At 31.0% G+C, this 17,612-nt stretch overlaps 4 protein-coding genes across 5 annotated transcripts; 2 read left to right on the forward strand and 2 right to left on the reverse strand.

Moving 5' to 3' along the window:
- Positions 1-1,844: 1,844 nt before the first annotated feature.
- Positions 1,845-4,321, reverse strand: LOC114168681 (GDSL esterase/lipase At5g22810-like). Of its 2 annotated transcripts, none has more exons than XM_028053584.2 (6): positions 4,249-4,321; positions 3,283-3,681; positions 3,040-3,170; positions 2,695-2,928; positions 2,354-2,609; positions 1,845-2,175 (listed from the first exon to the last, which is right to left on the reverse strand). In XM_028053584.2, the coding sequence occupies exons 2-6, from the start codon at positions 3,560-3,562 to the stop codon at positions 1,982-1,984; spliced, it is 1,095 nt and encodes a 364-aa protein (XP_027909385.2). In that variant the 5' UTR covers positions 3,563-3,681; positions 4,249-4,321; the 3' UTR covers positions 1,845-1,981. The 2 variants fall into 2 exon arrangements, with proteins under 2 accessions (XP_027909385.2, XP_027909386.2); XM_028053585.2 differs by lacking the exon at positions 4,249-4,321 and adding an exon at positions 4,136-4,152.
- Positions 4,322-9,444: 5,123 nt separating this feature from the next.
- LOC114170710 (GDSL esterase/lipase At5g22810-like) lies at positions 9,445-11,108 on the forward strand. Its single transcript, XM_028056250.2, has 5 exons — positions 9,445-9,718; positions 9,831-9,961; positions 10,068-10,301; positions 10,395-10,650; positions 10,798-11,108. Exons 1-5 carry the CDS (start codon positions 9,481-9,483, stop codon positions 10,989-10,991), a joined length of 1,053 nt encoding a protein of 350 aa, XP_027912051.2. The 5' UTR covers positions 9,445-9,480; the 3' UTR covers positions 10,992-11,108.
- A 304-nt stretch (positions 11,109-11,412) lies between these two features.
- LOC114169984 (recQ-mediated instability-like protein) lies at positions 11,413-12,749 on the forward strand. Its single transcript, XM_028055411.2, has 4 exons — positions 11,413-11,579; positions 11,657-11,765; positions 12,206-12,267; positions 12,361-12,749. Exons 1-4 carry the CDS (start codon positions 11,460-11,462, stop codon positions 12,472-12,474), a joined length of 405 nt encoding a protein of 134 aa, XP_027911212.2. The 5' UTR covers positions 11,413-11,459; the 3' UTR covers positions 12,475-12,749.
- Positions 12,750-13,261: 512 nt separating this feature from the next.
- On the reverse strand, positions 13,262-17,261 carry LOC114170664 (uncharacterized). The gene is made up of 4 exons (XM_028056188.2): positions 17,078-17,261; positions 15,397-16,371; positions 14,328-14,375; positions 13,262-14,074 (listed from the first exon to the last, which is right to left on the reverse strand). The coding sequence occupies exons 1-4, from the start codon at positions 17,252-17,254 to the stop codon at positions 13,661-13,663; spliced, it is 1,614 nt and encodes a 537-aa protein (XP_027911989.2). The 5' UTR covers positions 17,255-17,261; the 3' UTR covers positions 13,262-13,660.
- Positions 17,262-17,612: the final 351 nt, after the last annotated feature.

The raw sequence follows: 17,612 nt of genomic DNA on the forward strand, positions 1-17,612 counted from the left end.
GACTTACAAATTCACACTGAAATCGTGCTATTATAATAAAACTTCTCTTATAGTTCAATACACTGAAATCGTGCCATTATGGCAGGACTTTCTTTGTAAATGAAGTCATTTCATCTTGGCAAGACTTTACTTCCCTAAAATCGTATCATTGAAATACGACTTTGATTATTTTGGTAATCAACTTAAGTGAAGTCATCTCAATCTCTAATGACTTCTACCAACTATATTAAAATCCTTTTAATTTGGCACGACTTCATTCCGTTTAACTAAAATCATCCTATTTTCGTACGATTTTTTTATGATTAACTCATCCCATTTTCACGTCACTTTTCTCTGTTCAGAATTTAAGAAAAGGTACAGTAGTTTGAAAAACAAGGTTTCAAATTGCACGATTCTCATATAAAAACCAACTTTGAAAGCACCCTATTACCATATGTATTTAGATGGCTAAAGGATGTATTTTATATCTCAAATAAAATAGATACATAAAATTTTAATTTAAACTATTATCACCCTCAGCCGGCATCACCAGCATCACCGCCATTACCTCCAGGAGCACCAGACCGCCATCACCACCGCAACGACCGCTATTAAGCATGTTTGAAATATCATTGAAAATATGTATTGATGTGCACTTAATACTTCTTCTACCACCGAGTTCCATGAAAACTAACTACACCTTAATAATTTGCATTTGGATTTTGTAATGATTTTTTTATTTATTTCTGTCTTGTCTTCAAAATATACAATGGTCATTAATTTAAAATTTTAAAATATATTAAAATGATTTGTAAAGTACTAAAAGAATGTATTTTTAATGTTTAGAAAAGATATAAATAGTCCTGCCCTCATCACACGTCTCCTCTACCTGCACTATGTTGTTTCCCTTTTGCATCATGAATCCACGTATTCTATAGTATGGTATCAGATGACCCCTTGTTCTACGGTTCTTTCTTGATTCTTCGATCTTGTTTTTCTTCTCCTTTTCTTGCTTTTTTTTTTCTTTGCTTTACCATGGCTGACGAAAATACTTCTGCAAGTTTTGTTTATCTTCACCCCAACGAGAATCCTCCAGCTTCCCCTGTTTCTCCCGTTCTTGATCCCACCAACTATCATACATGGAGTAGATCTATTCTGACAGCCCTAAGTGCCAAGAACAAGATTGAGTTTGTTCTTGGCACTGCGCCTCAACCATCCGCTGAATCAAAAGACCTCTCTGCTTGCAATTCAAAACTCTTAACAAATAAAAGAAGATAGTTCAGAAGATGAAAAAGAAGATAGTTGGTCACAAAATGGTGTTTATTCTGTGGATGGTGATGCGAGTGTTCTCACTGTAAGCTCAGGATTGGCATGGAAGAACTCGGTTCAATCCATCTGGCTTGGCTACCTATGCAAGAGAGTATCAGATCAAACAAAGAGACAGTTTTATTGATAGGAATTCCAACATTGTGAGAAATGTTGCCTTGATTGAAGATGTTTTACTAGTAGCTGCTGGAGCTACAGGAGTAGAAATTGGAGGTGATAGGATATAACTATGTTTAATGATTGAATTTTCTTGAATTATAAGAGATTGAGGAAAATGCGAGGCTAATGTAGAAATAGGGTGATCACTAACAAAGGTATGTAGGTGGAATTTGATGACAAATTGTGTAAGTAACAACCATATGCATCAAGAGAACTTCATCATATGATGCCTCATTATGTTTAAATCTTTCTAAACTGATCTCAATAAGAAATCTGCACTTAGCAACCAGTCAAAAAGAGGTAGATGAATTGAGAAGATTTTGCTAAACAAAATCTGAAGCAAAGAACAGTTTACAAACACATCAAGCATAGAGACATGATTAACAAGGAACATAAAAGCATACATCTTTAATTAAACAATTTAACATACAAAATATCCTTTAGTCTTTTACATCTTCATACAACTCCAGCAAGCGCAAGTTTATAAAATCCAGAGTATGAACTGTGAAGTTTTTGATTAGGATATGAGAGAGATTCCAGCAGCAATCAAACTATCAGCCAAAAGCTTGTTAGCAGCCTCTGAGGGATGGAAACTATCCCAGAATACATACTCAGATGCATTGGCACATGTTCCTATGGACTTCCTATTGCATAATATAGATGTCTCTATCAACCCCGTTCCACAACAAGCCTTCCTTGCTTCAAAAAATCCTGTGATGACACAATGCATCACACACATGGGAATATATCAGATAAAACTTAGATGCAGAATTAGTGTTTTTGATTCAGTGGTGATTTGTGTTGATGATCATTTGATGCTTCATGCAAACTTTTTTGCCAGAAGCATCTAAAGAACTATATCTAAATTTTATGTATTTATATGCTGTACCATTTTCAGAAGGCTTAGTGACCAAGTCATAGAGAGGTTGGTAGATATCAAAGATAACCAAATTGAGGCCTGGAAGCATGTTTTGCAGGTTATTAGATGTGGTGTTGAGCTTTTCATTGAAGCTAATTGCATCACTGTTTAAACTGGCCACACATTCGTTGCTGCTAAAACCAAAGAGAGTGATGGCTCCAGGTAAACAACCTATTGGAGGCAATGATGTCACACCAATCCTCCTTGCTCCCAGTGCATGTAAACTCTGTTAAAGCCATGATTACAAATGCAGATCATAATCACCAAAACAAGTTTTATTTTAATCAATGGCAAGGTTGAGAAGTGCATGCCTGGATGAAGTCTGAATAGAATCTCAAGAGGGTGTCTGAGAATTGATCAATTGTGTAAAACTTGTTAAGCAAAGGATTTATGTAGTAGTTCTGAATGAAATCACTGGTTCCAGCACTGACAAGATATATGGCATCAGTTATAATTGATGAAGCATTTGATTGTCCTGCTGCTTCCACCAATTTGTTCTGGCATTCCTTGTAGTATTGCAGCTGCTGGCTCAATGGAATTGCATTCTACATCCATGAAAAAACACAAAAGCACTTACCAATTATATGAAGAAGAAGAAGAAGAGAAAAACAATGAGATTGAGCCTAAATCTTCTAGAAACTTCTAAGAGTGTTTACATATAGTTTGGCTGTGGGTTCATAGTAACCAGAAGCAGCTGAGGCAAAGTTGGCACCATTCAAGAGGTTATTTCCTTTGGTGTTCAAATTAAGGTAAGCTGGGGGATAAGAGGTAAATCCAAGAAGATCAGCTGCAGTGAATGAATCGATGAAACAGATATCAAATCCAAGTTCAGAAAATGAGTGATAGAGAATAAGATATTTAGAAAAATGGGAAAGAATTGGGAAAAAGAGAAAAGATACCTGTGAAGTCTGTGGCAAGCTTTCCATTGCAGAACCTTCCTGTTGGATAGTGATTCTCAAAGTCTCTTCCATAAGGAGGAAAGTTTGCTTTTATAACAGTTAATTTGTGATTATTATTGCCCACATCAACAACCGAGTCCCCAAATATGAACAATGCAGGTACCAGAGGCCGCCCATTGGTCACATTAAGCAACAAAGCAAGAAGAAGAAAAGCCAAGAAGGAGCTTGAATACCCCATACTCTTCAATTTCCCTTCAGCAAAGGCCTTCTTTCTGTTCATGCAAAAAGATACAACAGAAAAAGCAACTCTGAAGATGGGTTACAGTTTTGGGAACTGAGAATCTGACTCTATTCGTTTGCTTTGAATCTGGTGCACACAGTGTAGCTGGTTTAGAAAGGCTGCATTTCCAAGAACTTCATTAATGATCAAACATAAGTCAACATAGAAAATACTGTATCTGCCACTGTCCAAATTCCTCTAACTTCAAAAACACTATTTGCATTATTAGTTTCAGGAATTTAGAAAAGAGGTTGCATGCTTGAATAATGCTGCCAAAATTTACTGTTGAGATGGAATTACTTAGGTGGCAACATGATAGCCTCAACTATCTTAGCTGTATCCTCTTAATATGCCTCAATTCAAGGAAAAGTTAACTCACTCTCAATTCTCAAATGAAACCATAAACATGTGCTTAGTCTAATAGAATCATAAAGAGCCATAAGTGAGAGCACAGTTAAGACTGAAGATGAGTGTATTGATGGATGCATACTCTCCATGCTGAATCATTTCTAAAAAAATCATAATTTTCTGAAAACATGACAGAATTGAACTATTGACACATGATGTCTTCACCTGTTAATGATCCTAAACTTACTATTTTTCAACCATACCAAATGGATACAATACAACAGAATACAACATGAACTAAAGCAGAAAACCGAAAATGAAAAGGAGAAAGAAATTACAGAGCATAGAGAGAGGGTGGTGGTAGAAACTCGTAGTGTCCATGTTAATGCGGTTGGTGACCACTTAGTTTTGTATTGCGTGCCTTATTTATTCAAGTGGCAGCACCACTTTAATCACAACCTTTAGGTGTCTTTTCCTCACTTCAACACAGGATACTGTTGCAATATTTTTTTCTGAAAAAGTTTACATCCAGATTATTTTTTTAGTTTTGATTGCAATATGTGAAATGAAAGATTCATTGAATAATCATTGCGTATTCCAAGGTGACATTCTAAATGTGATTGGAAAACAATAGTTTACTACTTGTAAGATGAATATACAATAATTAAACATCGAAGTTGTAAAACAACAATATATTTTTGTCGAGCAATCTTAATTATAAACAGGCAAAATTTTGTAGGTTTTTTCATATTGGTAAATCCACTGTCTTTATTAAAATGAATGAAAGGGTGCGAGATATTTTGATTTGTGTTGCATTATAGTGATGAAAAAATAAGGAGTGTTTGAATTGGATGTTGAATGTCTTGTTTAGTTACTTTCAAGTTTTTCAAAGGTCAAATACAAAAGCAACTAATAATTGAAATTATTATTATTAGTATAATTACTAATTAGTAATATATAAATTAATTTTAATCTATAACAAGAAATTAGTTTCAATCTGGTTTTATTTGAAATTATTATTATTAAATAAATATCTATTATTTCCAATGTTATTCTATATATTTTTAAATTAAATTAAAACTATTATTATAATTTATTTTATTAGTTAATTACTTTCTTTTGGTAGGAAATTATAATTATATTTGTGATTTTTATTTTATTTTCTTCGTAAATTATTAATTGACATTATTATTAACAGTATAACTAATAATTAGAAATATATAAATTAGTTTTAATCTATAATAGGAAATTAGTTTTAGTGTAGTTTTATTTGAATTAAATTATTAGTAAATACATATCTATTATCTCCAACTTTATTATAATTTTTTCTATGAATAAATAAAAACTATTATTACAAAGTTTGACATTCTTAAATTAATTATATAGTTCATAAGCTAATTTTACTTTATGAAAAAAGTTATTTTCAATAATTTGTTATCCAAACAAAATTTGACTCGTGCCAAAATTTAAGAAATGTAGTGAAAGTTTGAAATATGTGTTTGGAAAATTTTATCTAAAATTTTTTAAAAATACAAAACTAATATTATTTTATAAATTCAATTAATATAGTTTTAGATAACTTAAATGTGAAAAACTCACTTATTTTGTTGTATAAAAATAACAATAAAAAAACTAGGCAGTTTCTTTCTACACCTCATTAAATTTCTTGTCACCCCATCAAAGCTTTCGGAAAAATTTTATCCTGAATAAGATTGTGATGAGTGTCTTCCGAAAAAAATATTTCAGAATAGATTTAATGTGTTCTGGAAAGTAAAAATTGGAATTAAAGGGGTGTAGGAAGAAGTAGGCATGTTTTGATTCATTTATTTTGTGCTGGGTTTTCAACAATTTTATTAGGTTATTACTTCTTGCACCCCATACTTTCTAACTGTATCCCCGTGCTTTCTAATTCTCTTCTAAGTTATAGCCTCCAGCACAACACAATGTCTTCCATGAAAAATACTGTTTGAAATTAAAAACAGAAGGATAAAACAGGAATTTGGTATGATGTTTGGGTGCAGGTAGAACTTGGAGGGGTGCGGGAAGTATCTGCCCTTTATTATAGTATGGAAATGGAGCTGGGCTTCACTAGATTTAAAAAAAAAAAATCTTATTTTTATTTATTTATTTTTAAGGGAATAGAATAGAAACGTGATTAGAATACAGCATAGGAAAGAAAGAGGTTTAAGTATAGAATAATCGAATATACATACAAAAAAGTGTCTATTCAACATGTTTCTCAGCTATGCATAAATTTACAAGTTTAGGTCTTATTCATTTACTTAGGAGTAAATTAAACAAATATTTCTTCGGCTTTTTTGAATTACACCGAGATCCAAATTTAAAAAAAAAAACACTTGTTTTAAAAATATTGTCAGATTTTTTTTTTTTATTTTACACCCCCTATTTGATATTATACACCATTTGAGGCGGAAGATCATGTAATAATGCAAAATAAATAATATAAATGTAATTTGAGGAAAGACAAAAAATCTCACGTATTTTATTCTTTCACTTTATTTCAAACAAAATAGATAATACATAACACTTTATTTTAATTCCATAAAGTTTTAGTTTTGATATTATTTCTATAAAATTTAAATTTCAATTATAAGAATTAAGGAAAATAAATTTTGAAATCTCTAATATTTTATATCAGTTTCATATTAAACTTACCAAAACATCACATGTTAGAAGGGCGTCAAAACATGAAGATACACTGTACATATTTAACTGTGCACTCATTTTTATTCTATTAGATAAGAGGTATGAAGAAAAGAAATAGGAGGTCCAAGAAAGGAAATCTCAGTCCAATGTCATTCATTTTCTTCCCAGCATTCAAGCAACAACAATATATATATATATATATATATATATATATATATATATATATATATATATATATATATATATATATATATATATATATATATATATATATATATATATATATATATATATATATATTGGTTTACCAATTTATTACATTGAAAGTGTTGAATTTTTTATTTTTAAAATTATTTTTTAAAATTAAAATAAAACTATTGATACAAATTATTTTATTAGTTAATAATTTCTTTGTGGTTGGAAATTTAACTACATTTACAATTTTTGTTTTATTTTTTGCTTAAATTATTATTTATTATTAAATTAATTAATAATTAGTATTGTATAAATTAGTTTAATTTACACATAAAATTAATTTAAATCCAATTTTATTTGAAAGAAAGTATTATAAATATTACTTATTATTTCGAATTTTATTATATTTTTTCTAAAACTAAATTAAAACTATTATTACAATTTAGTATATTAGTTAATTACTTTTTTTCGGTTGGAAAATTTAATTATATTTATGATTTTTATTTTATTTTTTGCTTAATTTATTAATTATTAATTGAAATTACTATTATTAGTATAATTTAAAATTAGTAACATATAAATTACTTTTATTCTATAACAGGAAATTAATTTTAATCCAGTTTTATTATATGAATGAAATTATAATAAAATCCATATTTATCATTTCTAATTTTATCATATTTTTTCTAAAATTAAATTAAACCTGTTATTTCAATTTAATTTATTAATTAATTACTTCCATCAGTTATATCTACAATTTTTATTTTATTACCCCCTTAAATTATTAATTATTAATTAAAATTCTTATTATTACTTTTATTAATAATTGGTAATATATAAATTTGTTTTAATTTATAACTATAAATTAGTTTTTTCCAGTTTTATTTGAACGTAAATATTATTAAATACATATCTACTATTTCCAATTTTATTATATTTTGTTTAAAATAAACTAAAATATAATTACAATTTATTAAATTAGTTAATTATATTTTTGGTTGAAAATTTTAAGTATGTTTACAGATTTTATTTTACTTCTTACTTAAATTAATAATTATTAATTGATATTGTTGTTATTAATTCAGTTTTATTTGAACGAAATCATTATTAATACATATCTGTTATTTTCAATTTTATTATACTTTTTCATAAAATAAGTTAAAACTGTTGTTACAATTTATTTTATTATTTCCTTACTTTTTTGTTGAAAATTGTAATTATATTTAAATTTTATTTTATTTTGAACTTAAATTATTAATTAAAGTTATTATTGGTAGCATAATTAACAATTATTAATATATAAATTAGTTTTAATCTAAAACATAAAATTAGTTTTAATCAAGTTTTATTTGAATGAAGTTATTATTATATACATACTATTATTTCCAAATTTATTATATTCATTTCTAAAAATAAATTAAAACTATTATTTTATTAATTAAGTACTTCTTTTTGGCTGAAAATTCTAACAATATTTTCATTTATTATTTTATTAATTTAAATTATTGTTATTAGTATAATTAATAATTAGTAATATATAAATTAGTTTTATTCTATAATAGAAAATTAGCTTTAATCCAGTTTAATTTGATTATATATATATATATATATATATATATATATATATATAATTTCTAAGTTAATTATATTGTTTTTCAAAAATTAAATGAAAACTATTATTAAAATTTTTTATATTAGTTAATAACCTTTTCTTATTATAAAATTTAACTTTATTTACTATTTCTAAATTTGTCCTGCTTAAATTATTAATAATAATTAAGATTATTATTTTTAGTATTATTAATAATTGGCAATATATAAATTAGTTATATTCTATTATAAGAAATTAGTTTTAATCAAGTTTAATTTGAATGAGTTTAAAATTATATACATATCTATTATTTTTAATTTTATTATATTTTTTTAAAAGTTAAATTAAAATTATTACTAAAATTTATTTTATTAATTAATTACTTTTGTTAATAAATTTATGATTTTTTTATATCCCGCTTATATTACTATTTGTTAATTGAAATTATTACTATTATTAGTACAATTAATAATCAATATTATATAAATTATTTTTATTTTATAATAGGAAAATAGTTTAGTCCAGTTTTATTTAAATGAAATTATCATTAAATACATACATAGTATTCCTAATTCTATTATTTTTTTTTTCTAAAATTAATTCAAAATTACTATTACAATTTATTTTATTAACTAATTACTTTCTTTAACTATATTTTCTATTTTTATTTTATTTCCTATTTAAATTATTAATTATTTATTGAAATTATTATTATTACTATAATTAATAATTAGTAATATATAACTTAGATTTAATATATAATAGAAAAATAGTTTTAATACAGTTATATTTGAATAAAATTATTATTAAATACATGTCTATTATTTATTTCTAATTTTATTATATATTTTTTTCTATAAGTTAAAACTATTGTTAGTGTTTATTTTATTAGTTAATTATTTTTATTTGGAAAATTTAACTATGTTTATTATTTTTATTTTATTTCCCGCCGAAATTATTATTATTAGTTAATTAGTACAATTTATAATTATAGATAGATTTATTATATTAGTTAGTATTAGTTAATTTATTATATTAGTTAATATTAGTTAACTACTTCATCTGCTTTTCTGCTGTCACAAATATAAGGTCTTTTGCTGAAGGAGAATTGAGAAGCATGGCGTATTCAAGCTCCTGCTTGTGTTCTCTTCTTCTTGCTTTGTTGCTCAATGTGACAAATGCACAGCCTCTGGTACCTGCATTCTTCATATTTGGGGATTCGGTTGTTGATGTGGGCAATAATAACCACAAATTCTCTGTTGTAAAAGCAAATTTTCCTCCTTATGGAAGAGACTTTGAGAATCACTATCCAACAGGAAGGTTCTGCAATGGAAAGCTTGCCACAGACTTCACAGGTATCTTTTCTCTTTTTCCCAATTCTTTCCCATTTTTCTAAATATCTTATTCTCTATCACTCATTTTCTGAACTTGGATTTGATATCTGTTTCATCGATTCATTCACTGCAGCTGATCTTCTTGGATTTACCTCTTATCCCCCAGCTTACCTTAACTTGAACACCAAAGGAAATAATCTCTTGAATGGTGCCAATTTTGCCTCAGCTGCTTCTGGTTACTATAAACACACAGCAAAACTATATGTTAACACTCTTAGAAGTTTCTAGAAGATCTAGGCTCAATCTCATTGTTTTTCTCTTCTTCTTCATATAATTGGTAAAGTCCTTTTGCGTTTTTTCATGGATGTAGAATGCAATTCCATTGAGCCAACAACTGGAATACTACAAGGAATGTCAGAACAAATTGGTGGAAGTTGCAGGACAAAAAAATGCTTCATCAATTATATCTGATGCCTTATATCTTGTCAGTGCTGGAACCAGTGATTTCATTCAGAACTACTACATAAATCCTTTGCTTAACAAGTTTTACACAATTGATCGATTCTCAGACACAATCTTGCAGTCCTATTCAGACTTCATCCAGGTGTGCATTTCTGAACCTTGCCATTGATTAAACTAAAATTTTCCAAAGGTTTTTGGTGATTATGATCTGCATTTGTAATCATGGCTTTAACAGAGTTTACATGCACTGGGAGCAAGGAGGATTGGTGTGACATCATTGCCTCCAATAGGTTGTTTACCTGGAGCCATCACTCTCTTTGGTTCTAAGAGCAACGAATGTGTGGCCAAATTAAACAGTGATGCAATTAGCTTCAATAAAAAGCTCAACACCACATCTCAGAAGTTGAAAAACATGCTTCCAGGCCTCAAGTTGGTTATCTTTGATATCTACCAACCTCTCTATGACTTGGTCACCAAGCATTCTCAAAATGGTACAACATATAAATAGATAGAAAATTTAGATACAGTTCCTTGGATGCTTCTACCAAAAGTTTGCATGAAGCATCAAATGATCACCACTGAATCAAAACTCTAATTCTGATATATGTTTTATCTGATAATGCATTGTGTGATGACAGGATTTTTTGAAGCAAGGAAGGGTTGTTGTGGAACAGGGTTGATAGAGACATCTATATTGTGCAATAGGAAGTCCATAGGAACATGTGCGAATGCATCTGAGTATGTATTCTGGGATAGTTTTCATCCCACAGAAGCTGCTAACAAGGTTTTGGCTAATAATTTGGTTGCTGCTGGAGTCTCTCTCATTTCCTAATCAAACACTTCACGGTTCATGCTCTGGATTTTCTACCCTTGTGATTGCTGGAGTTGTATGAAGATGGCTTGTGTAAAAGACTAAAGGAGATTATTTTGTATGTTAAATTGCATTAATAAAAATGTATGTTTTTATGCTGTTTTTATGTTCCTTGTTACTTGTGTCTCTTCTATACTTGTGTCTCTTTTATGTTCCAAATTAAATCATTAAAAAATATTTTTTTACTTTTAAATGGTACAATTCTAAAGTCACGCTTAATTTTCAGAAATAATTTACAAATTGTATAATTCAAAAAAGAGAAAAACGATTTTTTTTATGAGGATGAAATTTATAGATTTGACATTTTTCAATTAAAAAAATTCAATATGTGTGTTCTTACTCATTTAAGGAAACAATTTTTAGTTTATATATCTATTTGATAGAAAAACAATAGAACATTGGTTAGGGGTGCAGTGAAGAGAGAAGGTAATGGACTATAGCTTGGCAGCGTTGAAGCTTTTGTGCTCGCAGCTGAAGCAGGTTGGAGAAGTAGCCTCTCAGAACAGCTTCACGCTCGGTGGCCTCCTCTTCCAGCGCGTGTGGTTGCAGGTTTCGACTTCCCTCTCCGTTCGCATTCCTTAAACGCGGCCGTTTTCATCGTCTTTCATTTTTGCCTAATTTCTCAGGGCGTTCTTGTCTCCGTCTCCGACACCGGCTCTCTGCTTCTCGACGACGGCACCGGCCTCATCGAGCTCTCCCTCACCGGGGAGTTTCGCCACCGTAGCTGGCAACTCGGTAAACTCCACCCCTCTGAATTCGATCAATGAATCTTAGAATTTGTATTTGTACAACTTGTGTAGAAAAAACAACTTGTAACATTTGTAAGATTACTCCTTTTGGATATTTTAATTTGAGTTGTATCGAATATCATTTGTAAAGCAAAACATCCTCACACAGTTAAATTGATCGATCAAGTGTCTGCATAGGTAAAAGTGAGCAAGAAAAAGGTAATGTATACGGGGAAATGACCTACATAAGATTTTTGGGGTGAGAAGTGTAGTAATTGTGCCAAATCATCTGGAAAATAAAAATAATAACAAGTTGGTGGTAGAAGTAAGGTTTTTGTGTGGTTGAATTGGATTTAAATCGAAATTGTAATAACTAAGCGTGGGGTTTTCTCAAAAATTTATACTGTGTTTCTTCAAATTGCTCATTGTATTTATTTACTTTGTCAGGGATGTATGTAATGGTGGTTGGAGGATATGTTGCACGTGCGGGAGAACTTCCTATGATCAAGGTAATAATAATGTACACGTATGTTTATCATTTGATTGTAACAAATGGTTTAAAGTGGTCAAAATAGTCTGATTTAAACTGATAATGGTAACAGATTCACAAGATTGTTGATCTTTCATCATCTCCTGACCGAGAGGCTATGTGGTATCTTGAAGTGATTGAGGCATACAAAATGTTCTATCAGCCTCTTGTTGAAGAATTTACATGATGTGAGTATCTGAGTAAACAGAGAATGGCTATATTGAGGTTGGCATCTGATATCGGGAAGTTCCATTCTCTGCAATTTAGCAGAGTTTTCTGAGATTGAGTTTGTATTCAGATACCTATATCTTTATTCTGAGAAATTTACCAACAAAGTGCATTGTAAAATGACTGCTACAATGATCCAATTAGGTATTAGCATTTTAATCTTGATTGTATATCTACAGATTTTAGTTTAATTTAGGGTAATTGGTATGCATTACCTTTTGGGCATTATCTTTATCTTACGTTTAGGGATTTAATTTTTCACTTTGTTGGTCATACATCGTGGTATCTAAATTGAGTAAAATGATGTTCCTCACCTAGATGAACGCCCTAGGGCTTTCTTTCCTCTCTCTTCATTCGCCGTCACATTGTCTGACATATACATATTTGTAATACCAATCTATTTAATCATATTTGTTATTGTAACTCTTCATTCAAAAATCTATCATTCACTTGTGATTAAATACATGTAATGGAAATTTATAGGGAAAAAAGTCTTATATAAAAAATTCAGGAACCATCTCATTTACTTTTGCACAATCCATAACCCTTAGCACGGTGTTTTCGGAAGATGAAAATAAAATCCTAGGATACACGTTTGTTAAACTATATTTTATTGACTAAGAAAGCTCATACCATTTTAATTATAGCGTTGTAGCACCCTGTCGCTTCCAAGGGTCATCGATATGGTAATCCCATATCTTCTGAAGTTTTTTGCGACTTACAAGTATAATTCAAATCCAGGAAAATATTCAATCTCTTTTTTTTACATACAATAAGCAGAATCCAAAGTTAAATTTCCCACAAACTAAGCATGCAACAAAGGCTGATGCAGACAAATCAAGGATCAACTCGTTTAAAATGTACAATTTGAAACGCCCCCCCCCTCCCGAACAAGTGTTGCGTTTCCGAGAGACAAAACTCAAATATATTCCAAGCACAAAAAGAAATCATAGTTTGTATAACTGAGCACACTTGATCCATTGAATTTGAAGCTACACCTACACCTGTAAATGCCAGTAAAGGTGAAATAAGTTAGGTTACAACAATTCCATGGATATCAAGCTCAAAGGACCAGCAAAACGTATCCATGAAAACAAAACGGGTTGCATATAATGATATAACCCCCCAGACAAGCCAATTTATATCTATTTGGATGATTTTAGAGGTTGGGTGTCTTTGAGAGGCTCAGAAGTTCCTTTAATGGCTATATTCCTCAAACCAATTTCCACTGACTCTTTTTCAGCAGCTTCTTTTTTCCTTCTTTCAGACAATTCCTCGTTGATGGCATCAGGTTGAGTGGAAGTTATTGAGGGCTGAAGAGTACGAGGGCCTGCGTTCAACCATGGATGACTGAGGCACTGAGCAGCTGTTGGTCTCTTTTCTGGGACGAAATCAAGTATTGGAACAAGGAAGTCAACCATGTCCTTTGTGTCTTGCTCACTGAAATTATACTTGTCCATCAGCACCTTATCCATTGGCCAGAATCTCAAATTGCTTATGTGCCTCAAGTCACCATGTCTATTGAAAAATTCTCGAGAATAGCGGCCACCTAGTGCAATCTGAAGACATATACAGATGAAATATCAACATTGACTGATTTTCAGAGTGAAATACAGTAAATTATTATCCTATTTTTCAGTTGTTTTTTTAAGTAGAAAAACTCATTGAAAGTAAAATGGAGTACACAAAATGACGATCTGGAAAATAGTCTGAAACGAAGTTTAAATTTGAATATTGATTCTTGAATATAAGTATTTAACAAAGATACCAATAAACTTCAAAAATTTCCTGCAGTGGAAATAATATCCATACCTTTGGAGGTATCTTCCCAACAAGCTCCATCATCAATGCCAGATGGTCCTGTAAAACAAACGCCTAAATATCACCAAAACAATCCATTGATTGCAGTTTATTTTTAGGTAGCCATCATTGTTTTCAAACATGGTTTTCCACTAAAATAGATATCAAAATTTCCAGCAAGTATAAAGTAAGGAAAAATATATAAAGTTTACACAGAACAACATGGGCCTAGAGTCCCAGTGATTTCAATGTATATCTTTTTTTTTCCCAAAATTTGCTTTAAAATTTCATTGATTAGAACCAAACAGAAGACTGATGAAGCCCCAATTCTAACCAGTAGCGTAACTTCACAGACTGAAAGCTAAAGCCTCCATTTCATCCTCCAGAAGTTAAAAACGAGTACAAAGTGTTGAAATATCCTTAGTAGGTATAAGTGTTCTGCTTACACAAGTTAGCAATGTTCCCAATGAACTTTTTCTTAATTTCCAAATACAAAATGAATTCCAAAAAATGCTGATATAAACGAAAAAGAATTAAGACACAAGCATGATAATATTATTGATCCATGGAGAAGAAGAGAAATAATCTGTTTAGGAGGCAAAATGCTATTCAACTGCCATGGGCATGTCCTTTGTATTATTGCTCCCAGCCCCAGGGCCCATAATATATTTCCCATTGTCAAATTAGAAATTACAAACTGTATAGTTTAAGCAAGGCTTCCAGCAACATAATTTTTAAATTTCTACGAGAAAGAAGTATATTTTACCCAGCCTTCACATGGCATTATAATTGTTTCCAAAAGATAGCATTTGCCTTTTTCCTTTCGAAAAAACAGATATTTATTTAAAGTACGACGAAATATACTCTTCTGCATTCACTCGCATGTAACAAAAGCATGAGGATACAGAATTGAATTGTAATAGCAAAGCAACCAAATGAAAAAGTTAAGCACAAGTGAACTTCTACACTGTTAAAAACACTCAATAGAAAAAAGTTGATGACAGTTGTAAGCATGATGGTGATACTTGATAGCACAATAAAGCAAACCAGCTTGTTTTTAGTAGAAAAGTGGTGCAGTTACCTCATCTCTATCATAGTTGTCACCGCTGTGAGGATCAAAAAGAACATCACCGGTGGCAAGCTCAAAGCAAATGCAAGCAAAGGACCATAAATCTGCTGGGGTTGAGTATTTGGATCCAAGAAGAACCTCAGGACACCTATATTGCCTTGTCTGAATATCATTTGTGAATTGTTTGTAAGTCCAACAAGCACTACCAAAATCAACCAGCTTGCACCTAAGATCAACAGCTGCAAGCAATTTCTTTTTCATGGACCGGCTGCTACTCGTATGACTATGAATTCCTTGTGAAGCATCCTTTTCAAAATTCTTTGTTGATTCATCTTTACTCAGAGAACTATCAGGTTTATCTTCAACAGGTTCAACACTTGATTTTACATCATTGCCACAATCTTCTTGCTCAGGTCCTTTATAATCCTCAGCTTCCTCTGAAGTTTCCCTCCCAACAAAGCCTTGAGCTACCTTAGCCTTCCTCTTCATTTTCTTTTTCTGGTTCTTCAGTGGATCTCCATTCAAAATTTTACTGTCTTGGTAAGTCCCATTCTTAGACGCAGCCTTATCCTTGGTATTCGGAAGGATGAGTGAAGCACCTGATTTCCTAGGATCTTTGGATGGATTTATCAGTGACTGAAGCAACACATTTTCTGGCTTCAAATCAGTGTGTATAACAGAAAGCTCATGATGCAAGTAATCTAAGCCCACCAATATATGAAAACAGATTTCTTTAACCATGTGGAGTGGAATCCCACGATAGTCAGTATATTTAATAAGGGTGAGAAGATTGTCACCCAGGAATTCAAAAACCATACACACATGCTGTCCATTAGGCCCCGAATGCTTAAAATGATCCAAAAGCTTCACAACACATTTCTTATCTTCCAGGTCCCCCTCGGCTATTTGTTTTAGAATCTTTATTTCATCCATTGCAGCTTCAGTGTAATGTTGCGCACTCTTTTGAATTTTAAGGGCAACAAAACGCTGCAAACAAAAAAGAGAGTTCAAACTCCAAAGTTCAACATTTACAAACAGCGACAAGTGAAACATGGTGGATGGTTCGTTTGTTAACTTGTGTCACTTTTGCATTTCAGTTTACATGTTTTCACTGATGAAGGAATCCAATAACAATTAGTCAAATTTAGTAAGCTTGTTGAGTTATTCCGTAACTTATTAGAAAGTTATACTTATCGCGACTTCTGAATAATTAAGAGTGTAAATTTTATACTAACAAGTCTATTAAGTAAGAGAATCTCAAAGGCTTCAGCACCATATTTTAGCACTCTAACATTATCACTTCCTTTAAAAGTCCACGGAATCCTTTCCCTACTCCAACCCAAATGGTCCATTTCCCTTTCAGGGCTTCACTCACCTAGAGTCACTCAATGTAGGACTCCTAACACATATTTTCACATAATTTTCATTTAGCTCCCTACGTTCAAGGTTCTACAAAGTCTTTTCTCATTTCCCACCCTTCCCTCGCAACTAAAACAAGAAACTGGAACACAAAAACAAAACTGTAACATTCTCATAATCATTACTCCAAAAACATCACAGGAAGCAACTAAACGCAAAGGAGTTCTCAAAAAATGAGGAACTAACAATTCAACACAGTGAGTGATCGAAGTCCAAAACATCAAAGCAATTATAACATGAAAACCAAAGTAACGGAGTTGAAAAATGGAGGCACCGAGATGAGAGTGTCCCAAGCGAGCCAGACAGTGGAAAAATGACCCCAACCGAGCTTGGACTGCACGACGTAACGGCCATCGTTGAAAGCATCGCCGATTCTAACGGCATGGTACCCTCCACGCCTGTAATCCTCCATGCATTCCTCCTCTGAACTGTAGTTTTCGTTTCTCTCCATCAAATGTTTAGGTTAGAAATCCCAATTTGATTTGTTTGAGTGAGAGAAGGGATCGGAGTTAGGGTTTTTGAACTTTACCGGGAAAATAAAACCACCGGAATTTATTTGAGAGTGAGTGTAAGGGAACTATAATTATTATTATTGTGGCTGCCATTAACGAATTAAAAATTCTGAAAAAAGGTTTTTCTTACTCCTTCCCTTCTCGTTTGTAACAGTTGGGTTTTAAAAATTCTGACTGTCATTTCTAAAATTCAAAACAATGGCAACAATCCCGGTTAAAATTATTTTAGGTACAAGTAACGGGAAACACATGCACTGTTTTTTATTGTAGTACAAGTTTTATAAAATATAAAATAAT

The sequence above is a fragment of the Vigna unguiculata genome, chromosome 11 (assembly GCF_037176805.1).
Source record: "Vigna unguiculata cultivar grain cowpea cultivar isolate G323 ecotype 2 chromosome 11, ASM3717680v1, whole genome shotgun sequence".
NCBI classification, from domain to species: Eukaryota; Viridiplantae; Streptophyta; class Magnoliopsida; order Fabales; family Fabaceae; genus Vigna; species Vigna unguiculata.

What these genes read in the sequence shown, in the direction of transcription:
- LOC114170664 (XM_028056188.2), bottom strand. Translation starts at nt 17,254, where the DNA reads ATGGAGAGAAACGAAAACTACAGTTCAGAGGAGGAATGCATGGAGGAT. An exon ending in CTTGGGACACTCTCATCTCG is followed by an intron (nt 16,372 to 17,077) that starts GTGCCTCCATTT and finishes TTTTGTTTGCAG; the next exon opens with CGTTTTGTTGCCCTTAAAAT. An exon ending in ACAACTATGATAGAGATGAG is followed by an intron (nt 14,376 to 15,396) that starts GTAACTGCACCA and finishes TTTGTTTTACAG; the next exon opens with GACCATCTGGCATTGATGAT.
- LOC114169984 (XM_028055411.2), top strand. Translation starts at nt 11,460, where the DNA reads ATGGACTATAGCTTGGCAGCGTTGAAGCTTTTGTGCTCGCAGCTGAAG. An exon ending in TCCAGCGCGTGTGGTTGCAG is followed by an intron (nt 11,580 to 11,656) that starts GTTTCGACTTCC and finishes CTAATTTCTCAG; the next exon opens with GGCGTTCTTGTCTCCGTCTC. An exon ending in CCACCGTAGCTGGCAACTCG is followed by an intron (nt 11,766 to 12,205) that starts GTAAACTCCACC and finishes TTACTTTGTCAG; the next exon opens with GGATGTATGTAATGGTGGTT.
- LOC114170710 (XM_028056250.2), top strand. Translation starts at nt 9,481, where the DNA reads ATGGCGTATTCAAGCTCCTGCTTGTGTTCTCTTCTTCTTGCTTTGTTG. An exon ending in GCTTGCCACAGACTTCACAG is followed by an intron (nt 9,719 to 9,830) that starts GTATCTTTTCTC and finishes CATTCACTGCAG; the next exon opens with CTGATCTTCTTGGATTTACC. An exon ending in CCTATTCAGACTTCATCCAG is followed by an intron (nt 10,302 to 10,394) that starts GTGTGCATTTCT and finishes TGGCTTTAACAG; the next exon opens with AGTTTACATGCACTGGGAGC.
- LOC114168681 (XM_028053584.2), bottom strand. Translation starts at nt 3,562, where the DNA reads ATGAACAGAAAGAAGGCCTTTGCTGAAGGGAAATTGAAGAGTATGGGG. An exon ending in AACCCACAGCCAAACTATAT is followed by an intron (nt 2,929 to 3,039) that starts GTAAACACTCTT and finishes TCATGGATGTAG; the next exon opens with AATGCAATTCCATTGAGCCA. An exon ending in CACTAAGCCTTCTGAAAATG is followed by an intron (nt 2,176 to 2,353) that starts GTACAGCATATA and finishes GTGTCATCACAG; the next exon opens with GATTTTTTGAAGCAAGGAAG.